Here is a 24476-nt window from a genome sequence, read left to right on the forward strand (position 1 = left end):
CTATCATTATATGCTGATGACTTATTGCTATACATCTCCGGCCCGGAGAGATCCATTCCTGCTATTCTATCCTTGTTTGCTCAGTTTAGCAGCTTTTCTGGTTATAAATTAAATCTTAATAAAAGTGAATTATCCCCATTAAATATGCAAATCCCAATCTATAAGCACTTACCATTTAAAGTTGTCACAGATAACTTTACTTATTTGGGTATTAAAATCACTAAGAAATATAAGGACTTATTTAAAGTTAACTTCTTACCTTTAATTGACCAAATTAAACAACTTATTAATAGATGGTCCCCATTATCTTTGTCATTGGTTGGTGGAATTAATGCTATTAAGATGATAGTTTTACCTAAATTTTTATACCTATTCCAAGCATTACCAATTTTTATTCCTAAATCCTTTTTTGACATTATTGACTCCAAAATATCTTCGTATATAGGGCAGAATAAAAAACCCAGATTAAGTAAAAAAAAATATTTACAGAAGCCTAAGAAGGAAGGTGGTTTGGCTTTGCCTAATCTAAGATTTTACTATTGGTCAGCTAACATTTGAAATTTAATATTTTGGACACAAGAATCGGTTACATTATCAAGCCCACAACGGATAAACCTGCAGTGCAAATCTGTACAAGACTTCTCATTGTTTTCTATTTTAGGATCTTTGCTTCCCTTTGTCTTATCTAAATTAAATAAACAAATAACTAATCCTATAGTGAAATATACACTACGAATTTGGTTTCAATTCCGTAAATTTCTTGGCTTAAATAAGTTTATCTTATCAAGCCCTGTTATATCTAACTTTTTTTTTCAGCGCTCTCTTATAGACCAAGCCTTTGTGTTGTGGAAAACAAAAGGCATAACATGTTTTCGTGATCTATTTTTTGATAATAGTTTTATGTCCTTTGAACAGTTGTCCAATAAATATAATTTGCCTAAAACCCATTTTTTTAGATACTTACAAATTAGAAATTTTTAAAATAATGTGCTATCATCCTTTCCGAATTTATGTCCAACGGACATTACGGAAAAAATTTTAGCTCTGAATCCCTGTCAGAAGGGTTTAGTAGCTGTCATATATAATATGATTACGAAAACACAACCAGAGATATCAGACAAAATTAAGAAAGAATGGGAAAAAGAACTTCATTGTCTCTTACCTGCAGAGCAGTGGGAGAAAATTTTAGTTAGTTAATTCCTCTTCTATTTATGCCAAACATGCCCTAATACAATTTAAGGTTGTACATAGGGCTCATGTGTCTAAGGACAAACTTGCTCGCTTTTATTCTCATGTTAACCCTATCTGTGACAGATGTCACTCTGAAATTGCCTCATTGACACACATGTTTTGGTCTTGCCCCTGCTTGCAAAATTATTGGAAAGATATTTTTGATATTATCTCAACAGTTTTGAATATCAAGTTGCAACCTCATCCTATTACTGCAATTTTTGGCTTGCCAGTGGTGCACAATGGTCAATTGTCCCCTGCAGCCGGGCGGATGATTGCATTTGCTACATTAATGGCTAGAAGATCTAACCTATTGAAATGGAAAGAAATTAATCCTCCAACCACATTTCAGTGGTTTTCTCAAACTATTTCTTGCTTGAGTTTAGAAAAAATTAGAAGTGTCATTTTTGATCCGTCAGTTAAATTCGAAGAAAGCTGGAGACCATTTATTCAACATTTTCTTATGAGTTAGGCTGACCTTTCCCAAACCTGATTCTTGCTATCTTATTTGAATAGAGGTGCAGAGTTATTGACACTACTGTGTATATTTAATCTATTAGCCCATGATGGTTAGGTTTTTTTTAGTTTTTTTCTTTTTTGGGTTTTTTTCCCCATTTTTTGTAACTTACTATGAGTTTGGGAGGCTACCATATATGGATTACTAATTGTATTTGTACTTTAACCTATCAATTATGTACTCTCAAGCTCCCTGTATTTGATGTTTTCTTACTATGATTATTTGAAAATTAATAAAAAGATTTAAAAAGAAAATAAAGAAATTTAGCAGAGCTCTGTCAACTCTCGCCAATTTTTTATGCTGCACCATAGAAGACATTCTATCTAGATGCATAACAGCTTGGTTATGGCAACTGCTTCCACAAGACCACAATAAACTGCAGAGTTATGGACACAATGTAGCACATCTCTATACTTATTACTGTTTAAGTGAAATAACCAGCATAGTCAAAGACCCTCCCCACCCTGGGCATTCTCTCTTCTCCCTTTTCCCATTGGGCAGAAGATAAATGCTTGAAAGCGTCTACCACCAGGCTCAAGGACAGCTTCTATCCCGCAGTTATCAAACTTTTGAATAAACTGCTGTACAATAAAATGGACTCTTGACTGTACAATCGACCTCGTTATGATCTTGCATTTTGTTTACCTGTACTGCACTTTCTCTATAACAGTTACACTTTATTCTGTATTGTTTTACTTGTTCTACTTCATTGCACTGTGTAATGATTTGATCTGTATGAACATTATACCAGACAAACTTTTTGCTGTATCTTGGCACACATGACAATAATAAACCAATCAATTTTTAGCACTTTTTTTTGCCCCATTGCCAATCTCTTCTCCCTTTTGTATTTTATTTGGATATTAACCAATGTATTAAAAATTGACTAGGACTGGATTTAAAGTAAAAGTACTCCTTATTTAACTTAAATGTTGTCTACGTTTCTAAGTCCTTTTTAGAAGTTGAGCCTACCGAAGAGTTAGGGGCCACCACAATCTCAGCCAGCGATATTGAAAAGCAACAATTTTTCTTCCTGCCTTTTCAGTAACAAGATGTTGTTCCTTTAATGCAGTGAATCATAATGGTTTTGCTATTATTTTCTCATTAACTTTAATACCAGGTTAGCGGCTGGTGTTGTTGCAGTTTTCTTTGTAAATGTAGCAGTGGCTCATTGATTTTCTTTGTGTTTCAGGCAAATTGTGACTTAAGAAGACAAATAGATGAACAACAGAAAATGCTTGAAAGATACAAAGAACGGTTAAATAAGTGTGTGACAATGAGTAAAAAACTGCTAATAGAAAAGGTACGATGAGCCTTTTATAGAAAGTACTGGTCTATAAGGGATTAATTGAGGACAATTATTCATTAAGATTTACAACTGTCCTAGACTTTTATTTTTATATTTCCTATTTAAATGAGTAAAAATAGCAAAACAGGGAGAATTTTTTGTTTTAGGTGAATTGTTTTCCTACCAGTACGGAGATTGTGTTGGGACACACTGGGCATGTAGCATAATATATTTGCATTAAACCAGCAGTCTCTCTCTCCTCTCAGAAAATGGGTAGTGGTGAGTTAAGATGCAAGTTGGGTAGATCAACCTGATGACCTAGGAATTACTATCACTCATCGAAAAGTGATTTTTGGACTGTTAATGTTTGTGGAGCTTTGTAATAGTGCTCTCGTTTCAATAACACTTGGCTGCAAAGTGCTTTGGGAATAAATGATTGTGGAAGATGATATGTAAATACAAGTATATCTTCAGATTTGCACTTGTACAGTGTCTTCTACCCCCAAGCGTATTGAAGTGCTTTATCAATTAATACTTTGCATCAGTGGTTATTGTAATGAAGAATTTGTAGCATCAGTGTCCTATGAGCAACAGTATGATAATCAAACCACCCTGTCTAGCACCAGCTTCCACAGTCAGAAGTCACTTAGATCTAATTTCTTCCCCATTCTGATGTTTGGTTTGAACAACAACTGAACCATTTGACCACACCTGCATGCTTTTATGCATTCAGTTGCTGCCACGTGATTGGCTGATTAAGTATTTGGATTACTAGCAGGTGCACACGTGTACCTGGCCTCCATCACCTGCGGGAAGCTGAGAAGAATGGATTCAGAGTCTCTGATTGAAGTTTCTTCATAACTCATTTTAAATAACTACCCCCTTATTTTGTAGCTATATCTCCTTGTTCATAACTCTCCAACTAAAGCCGTCTCAACCATTTGTAACGTAGCTCTGGGACCTCCAGAGAACAAGGCTGGGAAATTAATAAAAGGAAGCAGCAGATATGTAAATTAATCTCTTGCATCAGTCTTCATTGTTGAGAACATTGTAAATATCCCCAATATAACAGATGAGCTTATTTGAACAAAAGTATGCAACTTGTAAAAATATCAGTCACAAGGATAAAGTAGAGAAGCTCACAAGGTGAAGTGTGAAAACATCACAGCATGATAGCCTGTACCCAAGGATTTTTAAAATGAAGTGGCTGCAGAAATAGTGGGCCCATTGTAGAATTTTTCAAAACTTGCTACATTCAACCTGGATACCAGAAAATTGGGAAATGGCCAATGTGACTTGTTCAAAAAGGTACAAAGTAGGGATCCATAAGCAAATTAGTTTAACAACTATTATTGGCAGATCCAAGAGTCAGTCAGTAATCAATGAAGATGTGATTAATCATTTAGAATTAGTGGGGCTGAAGAGCCTCTTTCCATGCCATATAACTTCATGAACTGTATGAAAGCAATATTGGTTAACATAGTTTTATGAAAGATAAGCTATGTTTGACAAATTAGACTGAATTTTTTGCAGATGTGACAAGATTAGTTGATATATATTTGTATATATAGAGCATTTATTTATATTTCCAAAAGGCATATGACAAGGTGCCACATGAGGGTCTAGTGCACAAGTTAAGAGCCTAAGGTATTAGAGGAAGTATGTTAGCACAGAGTGAAGACTGGCTGTCAAATAAAAAAGAGCTTGAACTAAGTGGGTCATTTTCCATTTGGAGGGACGTAACTGGTGGAGTGCCCGGAGATTGGTTTTGGCTCTCAACTGGTTACTATTTACATTGATCATCTGCTGGAGGAAAGGAAATGAAATATCTCCAAGTTTGCCAGTTATTTAAAAAAAGAGGTTAAAAGGCATGTTACAACGAGGATTGTATTTCTGTAATGGGATAATGATAGCTTGGAGTGAAAATATGGCTAATGGAGTTGTGATATCATGAATTTCTGTAAGAGGAATTGAAAGGCAGATCATCTAAATGGAGAGTGAGTGAAGTTCATAGGGAATTAGGTGTTCTTGTGAATGAAGCCTATAAAACCAGCAGGCAGGTTGAACAAGTAGTTATGGGAGCAAGCAATATATTATGAAAGGATGGGAGATTTTGTTCAGTTGTGCAAGGTGTTGATGAGGAATTCTCTGCATCTCCCAGAGCCTACCCCAAGTCTGGCTGAGACCAGATCATCAGATATATTTAAGATGGAGATGAATTAATATTTGAAAGATTAAGGAATTGATAATTATGGGGGAAACCGGCAAAGAAAGGGAGTTGGTTCCAGCACAGGTCAGTTGTGATCATATTGGAATGGCGGCCTAAGTGACCTATTGTCCCTGTTTTCTTGTGCCCTCTTGTCTTGCCTCCCTTGATAGTACAACCCTCTCACATCTGACAGGAAGGTGACAGTAACTCAAATAGTCATGCGTTACAACTGGTTTGCAGAAGAGCATCTCTGAACACACAACAGGTTGAAATTTGAAAGGGGTGGGCTACAGCAGTGGAAGATCACAAATATACACTCACTGGCCATTTTGTTAGGTACAGGAGCTTGTGTTCTTATAAGCAACATCCAATCAATAGCTGCAAATGTAGAATTGAAAGGGAGAAAAGTACTGGGGAAAAGTGAAATCAAAAGAGAAAGTAGTACAGAACAAATACGAAACTTGTGGGATCACAAGTCTCAGGATCTTGATTGCCTTTATCCTAGGGATCAAAAAAAGTGGCTAGTGGGAACAGATGTATGGGTTTTAATTTCCCAAAATTCCTAAGATACAGGGGAAGGTATCATTAGTTTGGGGAAAAAACAAATACCGTACTTCTCAATTGAAAATGGTAGGGAACTTGGAGGGCAAGAATTTACAGGATAGTTAGCTTAACATTGGCCATTAAGCAAATGTTAAAGCTATTTTTTTTGAGATGATGGGAGGGCAGTTTTTAAAAAATAAATAAATTTCAAAGTAATTGGACAATGTCAATGAGGTTTTGTGAAAGGGGGCTTGCGTTTGATCAATTCATTGGAGTTCTGAAAAGTAACTTGTAGCTAGAGGATATACTAAGACTTTAGAAGTTATTTGATAAGGTGCCATATTAAAAGTTTTTAAAGAAATTAGAAGCTGGTAGTGCAGATTGGCTGGTTACCAGGAAATAGTGGGCATAGAAATAGTTGGAAAGATAGGAAGTGTTGCGCCAACTATGAAGCCCAAAAGAAGATGGCACTGGTGAGACACGGCGACATTTTGCGGGCCTCTAGCAAAACTACTAACAATTCTATTAAATATACTTTTTCGGGGCTGCGATCATTGCAATCCGCAGCTTGTAGTTTCCCGTTGGCAGTTGTGCTTTTAAACTGTCTGTACAACCTGGAGATTTTTGGTATCCTGAAGTTTTGGAGAACTGGATTCTTGAGAATGCAGAAATGGCTGCAGCAGCCATTACTGGAACAGATTGGGGCTTGACTGAACTCGGGCAGGATTGAAGTGGTGGTGCCCATGCTCGAGAGCTGATAACAAACCAACGTTCGGCTGATTTGAGCGCCAAGCTAGATTAAAAATAAGGTGTCAAGGCCAAAGGTGAAGAACGAATTGTTCAGCTCACTACTCTGTGAGGCTTTACTCGCCTCAGCGCTAAAATGACTCTGCAACTATCGGCACTTGCTTCTGCGCTAAACCTAGCTCCGCGGCTGTGGCATGCAGCCACCTGGCTCCCTGACAGGCTGCAGCACTGAACTGGCTCCATGGCTGTGGACTCACTTTTGGGAATTCTGCGGTTCATGTCTTGTGCATTTTTTTTTAATTGTTTGCACGATTTGATCTTATTTTCTTGCACATTGGATGTTTGTGGGGTTTGAATTCTGTTGTCTCTTTGTTTTGTGGCTGCCAAAACAAAGATAATGAATTTCAAGAATCGTATATGGTATAGATACCTTGATATTGAAATGTAATCTGTGTGCTAGGACCTCAACTTATTACAGTTTATATAAATGACTTGAATGAAGGGACAGAAACTACAGTTGTTTAAATTTTCTGAAGACAAAGGTGGGTAGAAAAGTCAGTTGTGAAAAGGATATATGGACAAATGGATACAGATAGGTGAAGGGAATGTGCATAACTAAATAATATGGGAAGATGTGAATCAGTTCATTTTGGCAGGAAAAGTAAAGTAGCACAATCTAAATGGTGAGAAATTGCACATCTCTGAGCAACTGAAATCTGGGTGTTCTAGTCATGATTTTACAGAAGGCCAGAATACAGGTGCATCAAAAAATTAGGAAAACTAGCAATCTTGCTGTTTGTTGATGCAGGAATTGTATACAAAAATTACAAAGTTTATACTTCAGTTATATAGGGTGTTGGCAGGACTACCTCTGGAGAACTGTACAGTATTGGTCTTAATTAAACTGATGTTAATGTATTGGAAGCAATTCAAAGAATGTTTATGGATTCATAGCTAGATTGGGAGGGTTGTTTCATGAAGATGGGTTTGGTTGGTTATCTTGTATTTCCTAGAGTTTAGAAGAATAAGACATCTATGTCCTTGTTTCCAAGATCCCTCATCTTGTGGAGGAATCTAGGACTAGGAATTGCTTCTTAAAGATAGTCATTTAAGGTAGAAATGTGGACAAAATTTCTGAGAATTGTTGGACTTTGGGACACTGATCCAATGTCAGTGAAACCAAAGTCTGTATTTTTAAGGTGGAGAGAAATCCTGTATATGGAAGGGGTTGAAAGGATGCCACAGGTAGATTAAAATGTAGAGCTAAAGTTGCAATCAGATTGTCCAAGCTCTTATTCAATGGTGGAGCAGATTTGAGAGGGTAAGTGGCCACCTAGTGGTCCAAGTTTGTACATTTTTACAGTTGTATGTTTTGAACTCATTCTCCAAGGAGTTGTACAAGACCCATGAGGTACTCCCAATTTGTTCTGGAGGAAGAAAGCGTAACTGAGTGATCTCTGACGGTGTGTACCATCATACTGACCCAAAAATCGGTTAAACAAAGTCATCGAATTATTTTTCTCAAAAATAATGGAATGGAGGGGAGGGAATCTGGAAACACTGCTCCTGAAAAGGTGCTTTCTGCATCTTCTGGTAGACAATGACAGAATTACAGAAAGTCGCCAAACCTTGGGGTAGGTTTGGAGGGAAAGGGAAGAAATGGAAATAATTAGCAGGTATTTAGAACTTGAGTTCATCAGTTTTTTTCCTGCTTTGTAGCCCAGGGATGTCAGTCATACTGAAGACTAAATTTACAAGGAATGGAAACTTAAATGGTTAATATTTTTGTTATTTCATGTTTATTCCCACTCAGTCTAAACAAGAGAAGCTTGCCTGTCGAGACAAAAGTATGCAGGACCGACTGCGACTAGGTCACTTCACTACGGTCCGGCACGGAGCTTCCTTCACTGAGCAATGGACAGATGGTTACGCGTTTCAGAATCTTATTAAGTAAGTTTTAGCTTTTAGAGTTATGACCAATGAATAGTGTGAATAAAATCAAAGCTGTTCATGTAGCACAACAGTAGTGTCATTTTTAAAACCCTAGAGTAGGTGGCTTCCCTAATTTTAATCATGTTGATTAAACGGATATGAACATCAGACATGATCAATAATAAGCAGGTTACTGCCCCATCAGTGAAGCTTTATTACACCTGAAGCTATTTTCTAAACTGTAGTATAGAAGATCACACCTAATAAATTTCTTTACTGGGTTGTGGGTTCCAACTTGAACTGATGATTGAACAGAGTCCCTAAAGAAATGCAATAATTAACAGGTAACAAATGAATAAAAGATACTTCTGTAGTTTCTGCATGAATGATGAAAAGGGCTTCATTTCTTTTGGTTCCATTTAGTTTATCTTTGGGACAGGAAATTTTGAGATTTAGTAGATCCAGTTAATCTAGGTTATTTTAAATACTACTGTCTCTAGTGTAAAATACTGAACGTGGCTTGGAATTTGACTTTTCCAAGCAATGTTGCAAGAAAGGATATAGTAACAACTTAAATTTTAGCTGTTCCAGCATTCCTCCCTTTTTCATTTACTTGTAGTACTTGTAGCTTGATTGACATGTGTCTTGGGCTGTCATCAAGTTTAATGATTATTTAGTTACTTGCCGTGCTTGTGATACTTTATTAATAATGCTTTTCAGTAACCTCTCAAGTGCATGCTGTGAAACTGAGATACGTGACAGGAGATACGTGTAGGAGCTTCTGTAAAGCAGTTTACTATTGGCTTTATCAACTTGATTCTGTATGATCCTTAATAGCACTATTGCCTGAACCAATTCACCAGTAACATCATATACCTCCTGCTTTTATCTCACTTAGTTTCTGTCTGTAACTTTTAAGCTGCACCAAAAGTTGGGACAGGATTTTTAGATTCGCAGTTCGCAGTGCGCAAACTGTCAAAACTTGGTTTAGCGTTAATCACTGATAGAAAACTCAACAGGATGGCTGAGTGGTATAGCAGCTGCCTCTCATTTCTAGTTCAGGTTTGTTTTTTGGGTGCTGTTTTGTGTGCAGTTCGCACTTTTTACCCCCATCTCAAAGACATGCTGGTAGGTTAATTGGCTACTGTATACTTCCCCTTGGTGTATGTAAGTGTCAGAAGTCAACGGACTGGAAAATAAGAGAATAAGTTGAAGGGATGGATACAAGGGATAAGGAAAGCAGAAAGGTGTTGCTCTGCTGTAAACTTGTATGGACCAAGTGACCACCACCTATCGAAGTAAGTAAGGAAATAAGTTACAGACCATAGTCTGCTTTCTCTTAATTATTGCTTTGGCAAAGTATCATTATTTTCTTTTAAATTTGCTTCATGTCACATTTCATCCAGTGCTTTTGCTGTTGGGCTTTTTTTCAATGCATTGATCATTAGCCTGATAGTAATCAGCAGACAAATGGTGTTAGACGTCATTAGTCTCATGACTGCATGCAGAATTCGGAAAGCAAATTGTACATTCTGTTTGGTTTATTGTCACGGTTTTGATTTAAAAATTTGTTCCATATAGTTTGTTTTGCACTTTTATCTGTTACTCGCTAAATTAAAATCAATTGCTAATAATAATCTAGTGGGGAAAACACCAAACTATGGGAGACAAGTTACAGAAATGCAGATTTTAGGAGGAAGTATGAAGTCTTAAATTATAATTCAATAAAAAAAGAATTTGGTTAATGGCAGAATGATAAAATAAGTCTGAAGAGATGATGGAGAGCCTTTTAGGGAGTGAAAATCTGAAAGGACAATAATAGGGCAAAACTGGGTTCCTGCCCCACCTTGTAGTTATCAGTTAGATAAAGAAATATCCTCTGCTGCTTTAATATAATGTGGATTTTCAAATAGGAAGAGTTGAGCCTGTGTGACAGTGATATGTGCAAACGATGGGGTTGAGAGAAGGAAGAAGAGGGGTGGTGTGGTATACTGTATTGTTTTTCACTAGTTGGGGTGTGTACTGTCATTGTGTGGGGGTTACTTGTAGTCCTGTGTATATGGTATGTTACACTTTGTGTCTGTTCTTGAGACGTACAGTGCATGCTCTTTTGTGTACCTGTTTCATTCTAACTTATTAACACAGTTGGATTTGTTCAGTAATCCTCACACACATTCTTATTCTCCCATGGAGTACTCCCACAGTATCAAACGCACCCCTTGTTTAAAAGCTTTGTAATTTTTGAACAGACAGCAAGAGCGAATAAATACACAGCGTGAGGAAATTGAGCGACAGAGAAAGCTACTAGCAAAACGAAAGCCAGCAGCCATGTGTCAGATGCCACCTACAAGTACTGAACAGAAACAGAGGAAAAACAAAGCAAATGGAGCAGAAAATGAAACGTGAGTCAGGTTGCGAGCAAACTGAGATTTAAAATGACTTTTCAGCTGTGCGGTCTATTGATTCCAATCTTTGTATTTTTACTGACCTTCTCTTAATGTCAGCACTGCTTCATTTGCCTATTAATATTAATTCACTGGATGTTACTGTCATTGGCATGACCATATTTATTGCCCAGCCCTTGAATTGAGAGCTCAGTAACTAATTTCACAGGACGGTTAAGAATTGGCCATTTTAATGGATCTAGAGTGGCATTTAGGCTGGAACAGGTAAGGATGTCAATTTTCCTTTTTCTAAATGGTTAGAGGTTTGCACATGGATTCCAGTTCAGAAAGCTGCCTTACAATGAATGGTGTCAAGCTTGAGTGTTGCTGAAACTTTGTTCATCCAGGCAAGTGTAGGGTATTCCATTACTCAACTGATAAAAAGGCTTTGAGGAGTCAGGAGTCGCAAGTGGAGGGGAAACCCAGAGTCTGGGCCTTTTTCCTGCAGCTGCATAATCCATGGCTGATTGGACAATAGTATTCCTGTTAAAGATCCATCTGACTCACCAATGCCCTTGCTTACAAAGGTAGCTCCAACATACTGCTATCTGTCTCTTACCTGCAGTATCTGTTCAGGAGCAGTCAGGAATTTCAAAGTAAATTTATTATTGAAGTGCATATGTCACCATACGCAACCCTGAGATTCATTTTCTTGCGGGCAATCATAGAAAAGCCAAGAGACAAAATAGAATCAATGAAAGATTGCACCCAACAGGACGGACAAACAACCAATGTGCAAAAGATGACAAACTTTGCAAATACAAGTAAAGAAAAATAATAATGAATAAATAAGCAACAAATATCAAGAACATGAGATGAAGAGTCCTTGAAAGTGAATTTATAGGTTGTGGGAACAGTTCAGTGACGGGGCGAGTGAAGTTATCCCCTTTGGTTCAAGAGCCTGATGGTTGAAGGGTTAATAACTGTTACTGAACCTTGTGGCACGAGTGCTGAGGTTCCCGTACCACCACCATGATGGCAGCAGAGAGAAGAGAGCATGGCTTGGATGGTTGGGGGTCCTTGATGGGTGCAGTTATATTAAATGTAGGCATTACCCATCCTGTGAGCAAATGCATTTAATAAATTGTTTTATCTGGTTAGACCCTCCACACACCACTCTGCCTCCCACCCCCAAGATATCGATAGTGGAAAGGGGCATGTACTAAGTTAGATTAAAAAGATAATTTAGACAACTAAGAGAATTAAGGTATTGATTAGGCACTCTTGTGTTTCTACATCTGGAGGTGCAGTCGTGCTTATATTTGATTGGCTGAGCCTGTGATGTAAAGAACTAAATCCTAAGAGCAGTAATTTCCATTGGAATATTAAGTCACAGCATCTTCTGGGATATTTTCCTCACTAAATCAATTAGACTTTCTTTCCTTGAAGTGGAACAAAAATAACAGCACTTAAAATGTTTGTGAAATTAAGCTGACTTTTGCCTTAAAACTGTTACAGTCTATATGTGAAGAAAGGATGGTCCATTGTAATAGAGCTCTGGCTCTCTCAGAAGGAATTGCATAGCATTGATTTGGGCAACTCATCCATGCCAGCTGTAATGTTTAATCCCATTGGCCTGTATTAGACCTATATTGCACTACCCCTTTTCTGTCCAAGTACCTGTTCAAATGTCTTTTAGATGTTAGCTGTATTTGTCTCTACCACTGCAGCATGTTCTATGTGCTCTCAGCCATGTGTGAAAAGACCTACCCCTCAGTCATTTAAGTTTCTCGCCTCTCACCTTAAATCTAGTTTTAGATGTCCCCCAACCTAGGGCAAAGTTTCTGTCTATCCTATCAATGCCACTCTATAAGGTCAAACCTCAGCCTCCATTGAGAATAAACCCAGCCTATCCAATTTATCCTTCGAAGTAAAGCCCTCCATTCTAGACCACCTCCTGGTGAATCTCTTCTGCATTCTTCTCTATTGCTACTACATATTTCCTATAGTGTGGCAATTGAAACTGTACTTGGTACTCCAAGTATGTCCTGGCCAGAGTTTTGTACAGCCACCATATGACTTCACTCAGACTAGACTCAGTGTCTCATTATAAGGCCAAGTATGCCAGATGATGTCTTCACTAGCCTATCCATTTTTAAGGAACTATAAATTTGGCATCACCCTGTCTCCGTACATCAGTGCTCCTGAGCGCTCTGCTATTTACTGCTCATGTTGGTGGTTAACTGTGTACATACCACAAACCATTTGGCCTCAGTAACAACCGTCCAACCCTCGCCCCCCTTCCCTTTTCCCAAGCAATCCTCTTTACAATGGATTCTTTGCACCAGGTATTGATTTCCCTCAAAATTATTAATGGAATTTAAAAGCTACAACAATTACTTCAACATTTGAATTTGTTAGTTTTGCTGTTACACCTATTCTCAAGTCACTTTGTTCTTTCTAAATGTAATTGTGCATTGAATAGTAAGTTGGAAAAATCATACACATTTGTATTTTCTGTTAATGTCTGAGGAAAGGTATTTGCCTCACCAAAAATAACAGCATTCTCTAGTTTGGGTCTTGCTTGAACTTGTCTTTAATTTATATAAGAATGTTCTAAGTTTAAATAAAATAGTATTTATTTGGAAAATAGACATATGGAATATGAATCATTTTTAAAATGATGTTTTCCTATGTAATTTTGTAATTGGGATTAAACAATCTTTTTCCATCTACAATAACTGATATTTTAACAACTTCTGTATGCTTTTATTGAGCTCTTCCATCTGTTAGTTTATTTTTAATGGATCCATGACAGAGATGCAGTGCGCATCACTGAGACTGTGAAAGTCATGAAATGGATACCTCTGAGTGTTTTTAATACTTGAGCTAGCAGATGAATTAAACATTTGATTCAAGGTTGTGTCCAAATCACTGATGCATAGTTTATCTTAGCAGAAATGTGATCATCTGTTTTCTTTCTGCAGGTTAACTTTAGCAGAGTATCATGAACAAGAAGAAATCTTCAAACTAAGATTAGGACATTTAAAAAAGGTTTGTTTAGCCATTGTCCTGTGCCGGAGGTTCATGATGTCCCAAGTCAGAATACATAATGGAATCTGTGCTTCTAAGTTGGATTCAGGCAGTTATTTGTGGAGAGACAAACAAGGTTAATGACCTTTCACCGTTAACACTGTTCCTGTCTCCACAGTTGCTGCCTGACTGAGCATTTCTAGCATTTTCTGTTTTATTTGGGTTTCCAGCAGCTGCTGCATCTTGCTTTTCAACCATAATTATTTTTTAACCTTTTTATAGTGAATTCATTCTCGTTCTCTGCTAAAGGTGCAAACCCACCTGGAGTAGAGATCTGTCTCCATTGACAGTCCCTCTGGCACTTGATCTTAAATGATGAATGTAAAGGGTGTGAGTCCTGTTCGTTTTCCAAAGCACCTGACAATTACCAAATTATGCTTGAGAGCTCATGCTGACATCGGACGAGAGGAAGTAGGGGAATGCATAGATCTGTTAGTCTGTGTTGTGTTTCACCTTAAAATGGGTGATCCGCAGCCTTTGTGATCTGAGAGAGGCTTGTTGATCTTTCCAAAGATTCAAAGCACATTTATTATCAAAGAATGCATAAATTATGCACCTTGAAATTTGTGCTTATAGACAGTCACAAAGCAACAAACTCAAATAACCCTATTATTTTGCGCAGAGAAAGAGAGAGGAAAGAAAACATTATGCAAACAGCAGTAGAAACAAATTCTGAACCAGACTGAATCCCAGATCTGCTCCCAGAGCAGCCGGAGTAGGCCCAAGCCTCAGTCCCCAGTTTGACCTTGATGCCAATTTATACTAAATTGTATTGGAATTGGTTGCCTTTGAGTGATTTGCCATCATTGATTTATAAAATGTTTATCTGTCATTTCAAGAAAAGAATCTATAATCTTGTTCAAATTAGTGAATTTTAAAATACTTGTTGCCTTATACTGGCTTTTTTTTTTGCGTTAAGTCCAGTTTTTGCTGTTCAAAAAGCATTAAGTTGTTGCATAATTTGCATTTATCATTTACTGAATTTTTCCTTTCTATAGGAAGAGGCAGAGATACAGGCAGAGCTAGAGCGATTAGAAAGAGTGCGGAATTTACACATTAGGGAACTGAAAAGGATACACAATGAAGACAATTCACAGTAAGTTACCAGTTACTATACGTACACAACGCTGGAAGAACTCAGCAGGTCAGGCAGCATCTGTGAGAAAAGAGTAGCCATCGTTTTGGGCCGAGACATTGGCTACTCTTTTCTCACAGATGCTGCCTGACCTGCTGAGTTCTTCCAGCGTTGTGTACGTATTCTTTGATCCACAGCATCTGTAGTTGTATTTTTATGTTTTTTTTTAACCGGTTACTATATTTGTCTTTCCATAAAGTACAACTTGAGTCAAGTTGTGAGAAATACACTGAATAGGTTGACAAGAATTGTGTGTCTTTACATTGACATATTTAAAATAAGTAAAAAAAATTGTCTAATCTATATCTTGCATACAAAATTATCTCCCACCTCAAATATATATTTTTAAAAGTAAAGCATCAAAATGCCATCCTTGCCCTTCAGAACTGGTCACTTATGAGGATCTGGCCCTGTCGTGTGAAGATTGAGGATTATAATTAGCTGCTGGGAAATCAGTATATAATCTCCACAAATGAAGTGTGTAATTAGAGCCCATGCGTTTACTGCATAGTCAAATCCCACACTAGCCATGTGAATGTGACAGATGATAGCCAGTTGGTCTTGGATCATAGCCAGTATATTGGCTTCTGTTAGAAGTTTCATTCAAGCAACCTTAAACCCAGAAAGCTTTTCTGAGAAGTTGATGCTCGATGACCTTAGTAAACCTTGCACTTTATTGTCTCCCTGCACTGCACTTTCTCTGTAACTACACTGTTGTTGTTTTACCTTGCACTCCATGAAATGCACTGTTATAATGAATTTCTTCATGAACTGTATGCAAGTTAACTTCCTCAGTACGTATGACAATAATAAATCAGTTCACCAGTGTCAGTTGTTTATAACCATGATGGCCTATTTGTTAACCAAAGAAAAAAGTTCATATTAACTCCAGATTACTAAACCAGCAGCCATTTAGGCATTGCTGAATGCATATAAGACCGTAAGATATTGGAGCAGAACCAGGCCATTTGGCCCATCGAATCTACTCTGCTGTTTCATCGTGGCTAATCTATTTTCCTCTTAACCCAAGTTTCCAGCCTTCTCCCCATATCCCTCCTTGCCCTGACCAAACAAGAATCTATCAACCTCTGCCTTAAGTATACGTAAAATAAGAAAAAATAGTAAGCATGCCATATGACTAAGAAAATATTTGTTCATGTGACTTCATATTCAAACATCTTTCAGCTAAATGAAAATGTTCTCTTTGCAGATTTAAAGACCACCCCACATTAAATGACAGATATTTGCTATTATACCTTTTGGGAAGAGGAGGTTTTAGTGAAGTGTACAAGGTATGTTATTTCAATAATTAAAGTAAGATTCAGCAAAAATGTATGAAGTGTGGAATATTGATGTGGAGTGATGGGAAAAATGCTATCAATTTGAGACAGCTGTGTAACAAATGTTGAATTCTTTACATGGGAATTTCAATTTGGAAGCAGATTTCTGCCATTGTCTTACTCAACTACAGACTTGACTGAGATCAGTCAAACACATTTCATATGTTACTTTAGCTAGCAGGGAAGAAAACTGCATTCCTTCATTCTTGGCTGGAGTTTTTGTATCCATGTCATATTTATTTTATGTGATTTAACTGTTTTAATACAATTATGACTGCTACAGCTACTTTCCTCCTTTCATAGATAGCTCAGTGCTAGTTTCATTTTGAGAATAGATTTGTAGCGTGTTGGAAAGCAGAATAAGTTATCACTGCCCCAGTGCCACTGGTTTCACTTTAAGTTGGGATATAAGGCAATTGAGATCTATGCGTTTTTTCCAAATTAAGCTTACAAACTAGTAACTTATTCCAGTGATGGTAGCCATGCTCCATAACAATAAACATAAAATAGCAGTTTCCATTAACGTGTCAATATTAGATCAAGAGGGATTATTGAATGAATTTTATTCTGCATCACTGGTGTTCAAATGAGTGCTAAATTGGTGATTTTTTAGTTTTATAATGTTAAGGGGTTAATTTTAATCATTTCAGTCCTTTAAATCTATTTTATAGGAGAAGTAAATGGTGATAGAAATCAGTTTTCTAATCCTTACCTCTATTTAGAACAGATACATAAACAAAGAATTGTCCTAATAAGCTATTGGGGAGAGTTTAAACTAGAATTGCTGGGGGGTAGGAACCAAACTGAAGAGATGGAGGAATGGGTGGTTAGCTCACAAATAGAAAAAGCTTGTAGGCAGTGTGAGAGGATGATAGAGAAGGGATGTGCTCAGACTGATAGTTTGAGTTGTGTCTATTTTAATACAAGGAGTATCGTGAACAAAGTGGATGAGCTTAGAGTGTGGATCAGTACTTGGAGCTATGATGTTGTGGCCATTACAGAGACTTGGATGGCTCAGAGGCAGGAATGGTTACTTTGAGTGCCAGGCTTTAGATGTTTCAGAAAGGACAGGGAGGGAGGCAAAAGAGGTGGGGACGTGGCACTTCTGATCAGAGATAGTGTCGTGGTTGCAGAAAAGGAGGAAGTCATGGAAGGGTTGTCCACTGAGTCTCTGTGGGTGGAAATTAGAAATAGGAAGGGGATCAATAACTCTACTGGCTGTTTTTTTTTATATAGACCTCCCAATAGTAACAGGGGCATCGAGGAGCAGATGGGGAGACAGATTCTGGAAAGATGTAATAATAACAGGGTTGTCGTGGTGGGAGAGTTTAATTTCCCAAATATCAATTGTCATCTCCCTAGAGCAAGGGGTTTAGATGGGGTGGAGTTTGTTAGGTGTGTTCAGGAAGGTTTCCTGACACAATATGTAGATAAGCCTACAAAAGGAGAGGCTGTACTTGATCTGGTATTGGGAAATGAACCTGGTCAGGTGTCAGGTCTCTCAGTGCCAAAGCATTTTGGAGATAGAATTGTGATCACTATCACAATTCACTACTATCACTATCACTACCATAGCGTTGGAAAGAGATAAGAACAGACAAGTTAGGAAATTGTTTAATTGGAGTAAGGGGAAATATGAAACCATCAGGCAGGAATTTGGGAGCAGATGTTTTCAGGGAAATGTATGGCAGAAATGTAGCAAATGTTCGAGGGATATTTGCATGGCGTTCTGCATAGGTATGTTCCAATGGGATAAGGAAAGGATGGTAGGGTACAGGAATCATGGTGTACAACGGCTGTTGAAAATCTAGTCAAGAAGAAAAAAAAACTTATGAAAGGTTCAAAAAACTAGGTAATGATAGAGATCTAGAAGATTATAAGCTAGCAGGAAGGAGCTTAAGAATGAAATTAGGAGACGCAGAAGGGGCCATGAGAAGGCTTTGGTGAGCAGGATTAAGGAAAACCCCAAGGCATTCTACAAGTATGTGAAGAGCAAGAGGATAAGACGTGAGAGAATAGGACCAATCAAGTGTGACAGTGGAAAAGTGTATATGGATCCGGAGGAGGTAACTGGAGGTGCTTAATGAGTACTTTGCTTCAGTATTCTCTACAGAAAAGGACCTTGGCGGTTGTAGGGATGACTTGCAGTGGACTGAAAAGCTTGAGCATGTACACATTAAGAAAGAGGATGTGCTGGTGCTTTTGGAAGGCATCAAGTTGGATAAATCACCGGGACCAGATGAGGTATACCCTAGGCTACTATGGGAGGCAAGGGAGGAGATTGCTAAGTCTCTGGCAATGATCTTTGCTTCTTCAATCGATAGGAGAGGTTCTGGAGTATTGAAGGGTTGCAGATGTTGTTCCCTTATTCAAGAGGGAGTAGAGATAACCCAGGAAATTATAGACCAGTGAGTCTTAATTCAGTGTTTGCTAAGTTGATGGAGAAGATCCTGAGAGGCAGGATTTATGAATATTTGGAGAGGCATAAAATGATTAGGAATAGTCAGCATGGCTTTGTCAAAGGCAGGTCGTGCCTTACGAGCCTGATTGAATTTTTTGAAGATGTGACTAAACACATTGATGAAGGTAGAGCAGTAGATGTAGTGTATATGGATTTCAACAAGGCATTTGATAAGATACCCCATGCACGGCTTATTAAGAAAGTAAGGAGGCATGGGATCCAAGGGGATCTTGCTTTGTGGATCCAGAATTGGCTTGCCCTCAGAAGGCAAGAGTGGTTGTAGATGGGTCATATTCTCCATAGAGGTTGGTGAGCAGCAGTGTGCCTCAGGGATCTACTCTGGGACCCCTTCTCTTTGTGATTTTTATAAATGACCTGGGTGAGGAAGTGGAGAGATGAGTTAGTAAATTTGCTGATGCCACAAAGGTTGGAGGTGTTGTGGATAGTGTGGAGGGCTGTCAGAGGTTACAGCGGGACATTGATAGGATGCAAAACTGGGCTGAGAAGTGGCAGATGGAGTTCAACCCAGATAAGTGTGAGGTGGTTTATTTTGGTAGGTCAAATATGATGGCAGAATATAGTATTAATGGTAAGACTCTTGGCAGTGTGGAGGACCAGAGGGATCTTGGGGTCCGAGTCCATAGACACTCAAAGCTGCTACGCAGGTTGACTCTGTGGTTAAGAAGGCATATGGTGCATTCGCCTTCCAACAACCGTTGGATTGACTTCAAAAGCTGAGAGATAATGTTACAGCTATATAGGACCCTGGTTAGACCCCAGTTGGAGTACTGTGCTCAGTTCTGGTCACCTCACTACAGGAAGGATGTGGAAACTATAGAAAGGGTGCAGAGGAAATGTTGCCTGGATTGGGGAACATGCCTTATGACAATAGGTTGAGTGACCTTGGCCTTTTCTCCTTGGAGCGGTGGAGGATGAGAGGTGACCTGAAAGAGGTGTATAAGATGATGAGAAGCATTGATCATGTGGATAGTCAGAGGCTTTTTCCCAGGACTGAAATGGCTAGCATAAGAGGACACAGTTTTAAGGTGCTTGGAAGTAGGTACAGGGGAGATGTCAGGGGTACGTTTTTTTTACGCAGAGAGTGGTGAGTACGTGGAATGGGCTGCTGGCGACAGTGTTGAGGTGGATGCAATAGGTCTTATAAGAGACTCCTGGATAGGTACATGGAGCTCAGAAAAATAGAGGGCTATGAGTAAAGCCTAGTTAATTTCTAAAGTAAGTACATGTTCGGCACAGCATTGTGGGCCGAAGGGCCTGTATTGTGCTACAGGTTTTCTATGTTTCTACGAAGTCCTTGCATAGACATGTGCATTGACCATGTAATGAGAATTAAGTGTCTTATGTACCATCAAACAATGTTTGCTATTACTTTTTGATTTAATTTGTTCAAGTTTTCTGCTTTAAACCTCTCCAATAGGCATTTGACTTGCAAGAACAGAGATATGTAGCAGTGAAAATACATCAGTTAAATAAAACCTGGAGGGAGGAAAAGAAAGAAAATTACCACAAGTAAGTACAAGATTTCTGCCTGAGTATATGTGTGAATTCTGATAGTATTCTAACTTAATCAGATGTAAAATAGTAGTGTCTTTTTAATGATACTCTGCCAAGGGCTACAGTATATAGGCTTATTTGGTGACATGTTTGTTGATCCTAAAGATGTTGTAGTCGACAGGTTAACTGGGCACTGTAAAAGTATATATAGTAAAAGAATAGTTGGTTGGTGGAAACTAAAGGGAGTTAGTGGAAATGTGGGAAGAATAAAGTGGGATTAATGGACAGTGTGAACTTGGTGAAGGGCCTGCTACTATGCTAAGTTGGAGATGTGCGATTTCTTCCCCCCCCCCCCGGTTTTTCTCATCAGTAGACCTTTTCTCACCTGACGAATGGTCTCGGCCCAAAACGTCGACAGTGCTTCTCCCTATGATACTGCCTGGCCTGCTGCGTTCCACTAGCATTTTGTGTGTGTTGCTTGAATTTCCAGCATCTGCAGATTTCCTTGTGTTTACATTTTAGCATGTGTCTGGTTTGTTATGATGTACTAAATTTAACTTCTACAGCATAGCTGTATTCCTCTAGGCACAAGCAACTAAACTCAAAGCTGTTATGTTTTGTGAATTGGCAGCTTCTAAAGGATGGAATAATTCCTAAGGTGTACCTCCTTGCACCTTCTTATCTGTTGCTCGAGCAAAATGTATCTTTATTTTTAAATATTTACTAAGATTTATGGTCACTTCAATTCTGCATTGGTTTATAACTGCACAAAAAGTTGTTTTAGTTAAAAACTAAGAGGCACTTGAAGTTCTTGAATTATTTCCAATCACCAGCTGTTAACCTATCCTGAGCAGCTAAAGAAATTAGATCCATGTTCTTTGGAGTTTCAAAGAAGGAGGGATAATTTTGTATCATAGTCCTACACAAATTGGAAGACAGGCCCTTTGGGCAAGTTTCTATGCCATCCAAGTTGCCTCACTGAGCTAGTCCCATTAGAAACACCTCCTATCCATGTACCTGATCAAGCATAATTGTACCGGCCTCTACAGCTTCCAATGGCAGCTCGTTCTATATCTGCAGGGCCCTGTTCATGGAAAAAGTTGTCTCTCAGACCCTTGTTAAATATACCCTTCCCACCTTATGCCAATGCTCTCTAGTTTTGAACTCCCCAACTTGCAGAAAAAGACTGACTATTATATTTCTTATTGAAACATACAAAGTACTTACCCGGTAAGTGGTCTTGACAAGGCAGACGTTGAGATGTCATCCCACTGGTGGAAACCTCAAATGGGTGGCCATTGGTTATTTAAAAGTGATGTGCAAGATGCTCTCGCAGAAAGTGGTGACTCTTGGGAATCTTCTGCCCTTAAGGGTTGTAAAGATGAGATCTTTGGGGGTATTTGGAGAAGTGGATACATTTTTTGGAAGATCGGGGAATTGCCAGCAGCAAGGAGCTGGGATAGATAATGATGGCGTACTTCTGAGGACTGATTGAGCTTGTATTACATGGGAAATTACAGTACAATACAGGTCCTTTGGGATACGATGTTGTGCTGACTTTTGAACATACTTTAAGATCAAACTAACCTTTCCCTCCTATATAACCCTCCATTTTTCTATCATCCATGTGCCTAGCTGAGTTTCTTAAATACCCCTAACTCTGCCGCCACCCCAGCAAGGTGTTCCATATACTCACCAGTCTGTTTAAAGAACTTCTAACATTCCCCCTCTCCCAAAGTTTCCTCCAATCACCTTAAAATTATGCCCCTTTGTATTAGCTGCTACTTCCCTTCAAAAGAGGCTCTGGCTATCCACTCTATCTATGCCTCTCATCATCTTGTAGATCTCTATTGTCACCTCTCATCTTTCTTCACTTTAAAGCGAAAAACCCTAGTTCACTCAACCTGTCTTCATAAGACATGCCCTCTAGACCAGTCAACATCCTGGTAAATCTCTTCATTTAAATATGCATAAAAATTACTGCACAGATTTGCAAAAATGTTATCATTAATGTACTTTTTTAAAAAATGGCAATTCTAAAACAAAATCAGAAATGATGTAAGAACTCAGCCAATGATCTTTCAAGAATAGATAGATTCTGGCATTGTACTGGACAACTGGAAAATTGCAAATGTTACTCTGCTATTTAAGAAGGGTGGGAGGCAGCAGAAAGGAAACTATAGACCTGTTAGCCTGACATCAGTGGCTGGGAAGTTGTTGGAATCAATTGTTAGGGATGAGATTGCGGAGTACTTGGAGGCACATGACAAGATAGGCCAAAGCCAGCATGGTTTCCTGAAAGGAAAATCCTGCCTGACTAACCTACTGCGATTTTTTTTTGTGGAAATTACAAGCAGGGTAGACAAAGGAGATGTAGTAGATATGGTGTACTTGGATTTTCAGAAGGCCCTTGACAAGGTGCCACACATGAGGCTACTTAGCAAGATAAGAGCCCATGGAATTACAGGGAAGTTACTAGCATGGGTGGAGCATTGACTGATCGGCAGAAAACAGAGAGTGGGAATAAAGGGATCCTATTCTGGCTGGCTGCCGGTTACCAGTGGAGTTCCACTGAGCTCAGTGTTGGGACCGCTGCTTTTTAACATGTATGTCAATAATTTGAACTATGGGATTACAGGTGTCCCCCGCTTTACGAAAGTTCGCTTTACGCCGCTTTGCTTTTATGAAAGACCTAAATTAGTAACCTGTTTTTGTTAACCAAAAGAAATCTGAAGAGGATTTTCACTTTTACGAAAAAAGCACCCACTTTAAACTTGTGTTTACCCCGAGAAGGACTACCATGACCGTGAAGCCTTGCGCGGGCAGGTGTGTGCACATGCGTGTATGCGCCTTTTTTTTATGTTTTATGTGCTATTTGATATTATTTGGTTATTTTTTGGGTCTGGGAATGCTCAAAAAATTTTCCCATATAAATTAATGGTAATTGCTTCTTCACTTTACGCCATTTCAGCTTACGAAAGGTTTTATAGGAATGCTCTATTTTTGGATAGCGGGGGGAACCTGTAAAGGATTTGTGGCTAAATTTGCAGATGATACAAAGATGTGTGGAGGAGTGGGTAGCGTTGAGGAAACGGAGAGGCTTAGATAGTTTAGGGGAATGGGCAAAGAAGTGGCAAATGAAATAGTGTTGTAAAGTGTATGGTCATGCACTTTGGTGGAAGAAATAAACGGGCAGACTATTATTCAGATGGGGAGAGAATTCAAAATGCAGAGATGCAAAGGGACTTGGGAGTCCTTGTGCAGGATACCCTAAAGGTTAATCTCCGGGTTGTGTCGGTGGTGAAGAAGGTGAGTGCAATGTTGGCATTCATTTCTGAAGGTATAGAATGTAAGAGCAGGGATGTGATGTTGAGGCTCTATAAGGTACTCGTGAGACCACACTTGGAGTATTGTGTGCAGTTTTGGGCTCCTTGGGTTAGAAAGGATATACTGACATTGGAGAGGGTTCAGAGAAGATTCATGAGAATGATTCCAGGAATGAAAGGGTTACCGTATAAAGAACATCTGGCGGCTCTTGGGCTGTATTCCCTGGAGTTCATGAAAATGGGGGAGAGGGGGGATCTCATAGAAACATTCCGAATGTTAAAAGGCCTGAACAGAGTAGATATGGTAAAATTATTTTCCATGTTAGGGGAGTCTAGGACAAGATGGCACAATTTCAGGATTGAAGGATGCCCTTTCAGAACTGAGATGCAGAGAAACTACTTTAGTTGGAAGGTGGTAAATCTGTGGAATTTGTTGCCACGAGTGGCTGTGGAGGCCAAGTCATTGGGTGCATTTAAAGCAGAGATAGGTTCTTGGGCATCAAAGTGTATGGGGTGAAGGCAGGGAGTGCAGATGACTGGAAGAATTGGATCAGCCCATGATTGAATGGTGGAGTAGACTCGATGGGCCAAATGGCCTACTTCTGCTCCTATATCTTATGGTCTTATCTGAGGAAGGACCCCGACCGGAAGCATTGACTGGCTTGTCTTCCCACAGATGCTGCTTTACTGGCTGAGTACTCCCAGTATACCTGTTTTATTTCACATCTGAGCAACTACATTTTTGTTTTTCATTTA

General features: G+C 38.8%; 1 protein-coding gene across 8 annotated transcripts in view; it reads left to right on the forward strand.

Moving 5' to 3' along the window:
- The window catches only part of LOC140741054 (serine/threonine-protein kinase tousled-like 2), a 162953-nt gene that overhangs the window by 99078 nt on the left and 39399 nt on the right, over positions 1-24476 (forward strand). For 7 of the 8 annotated variants that reach the window (XM_073070724.1, XM_073070723.1, XM_073070730.1 and 4 more), the window contains 7 exons: positions 2940-3050; positions 8348-8484; positions 10716-10868; positions 13838-13904; positions 14942-15039; positions 16289-16370; positions 20318-20409. In XM_073070724.1, the coding sequence (XP_072926825.1) occupies positions 2940-3050; positions 8348-8484; positions 10716-10868; positions 13838-13904; positions 14942-15039; positions 16289-16370; positions 20318-20409 (740 nt within the window). The remainder of the gene's footprint in view (positions 1-2939; positions 3051-8347; positions 8485-10715; positions 10869-13837; positions 13905-14941; positions 15040-16288; positions 16371-20317; positions 20410-24476) is intronic. The other variant, XM_073070729.1, reaches the window with a different exon arrangement.

Source organism: Hemitrygon akajei, chromosome 18, assembly GCF_048418815.1.
Source record: "Hemitrygon akajei chromosome 18, sHemAka1.3, whole genome shotgun sequence".
In the NCBI taxonomy this organism is placed as follows: domain Eukaryota; kingdom Metazoa; phylum Chordata; class Chondrichthyes; order Myliobatiformes; family Dasyatidae; genus Hemitrygon; species Hemitrygon akajei.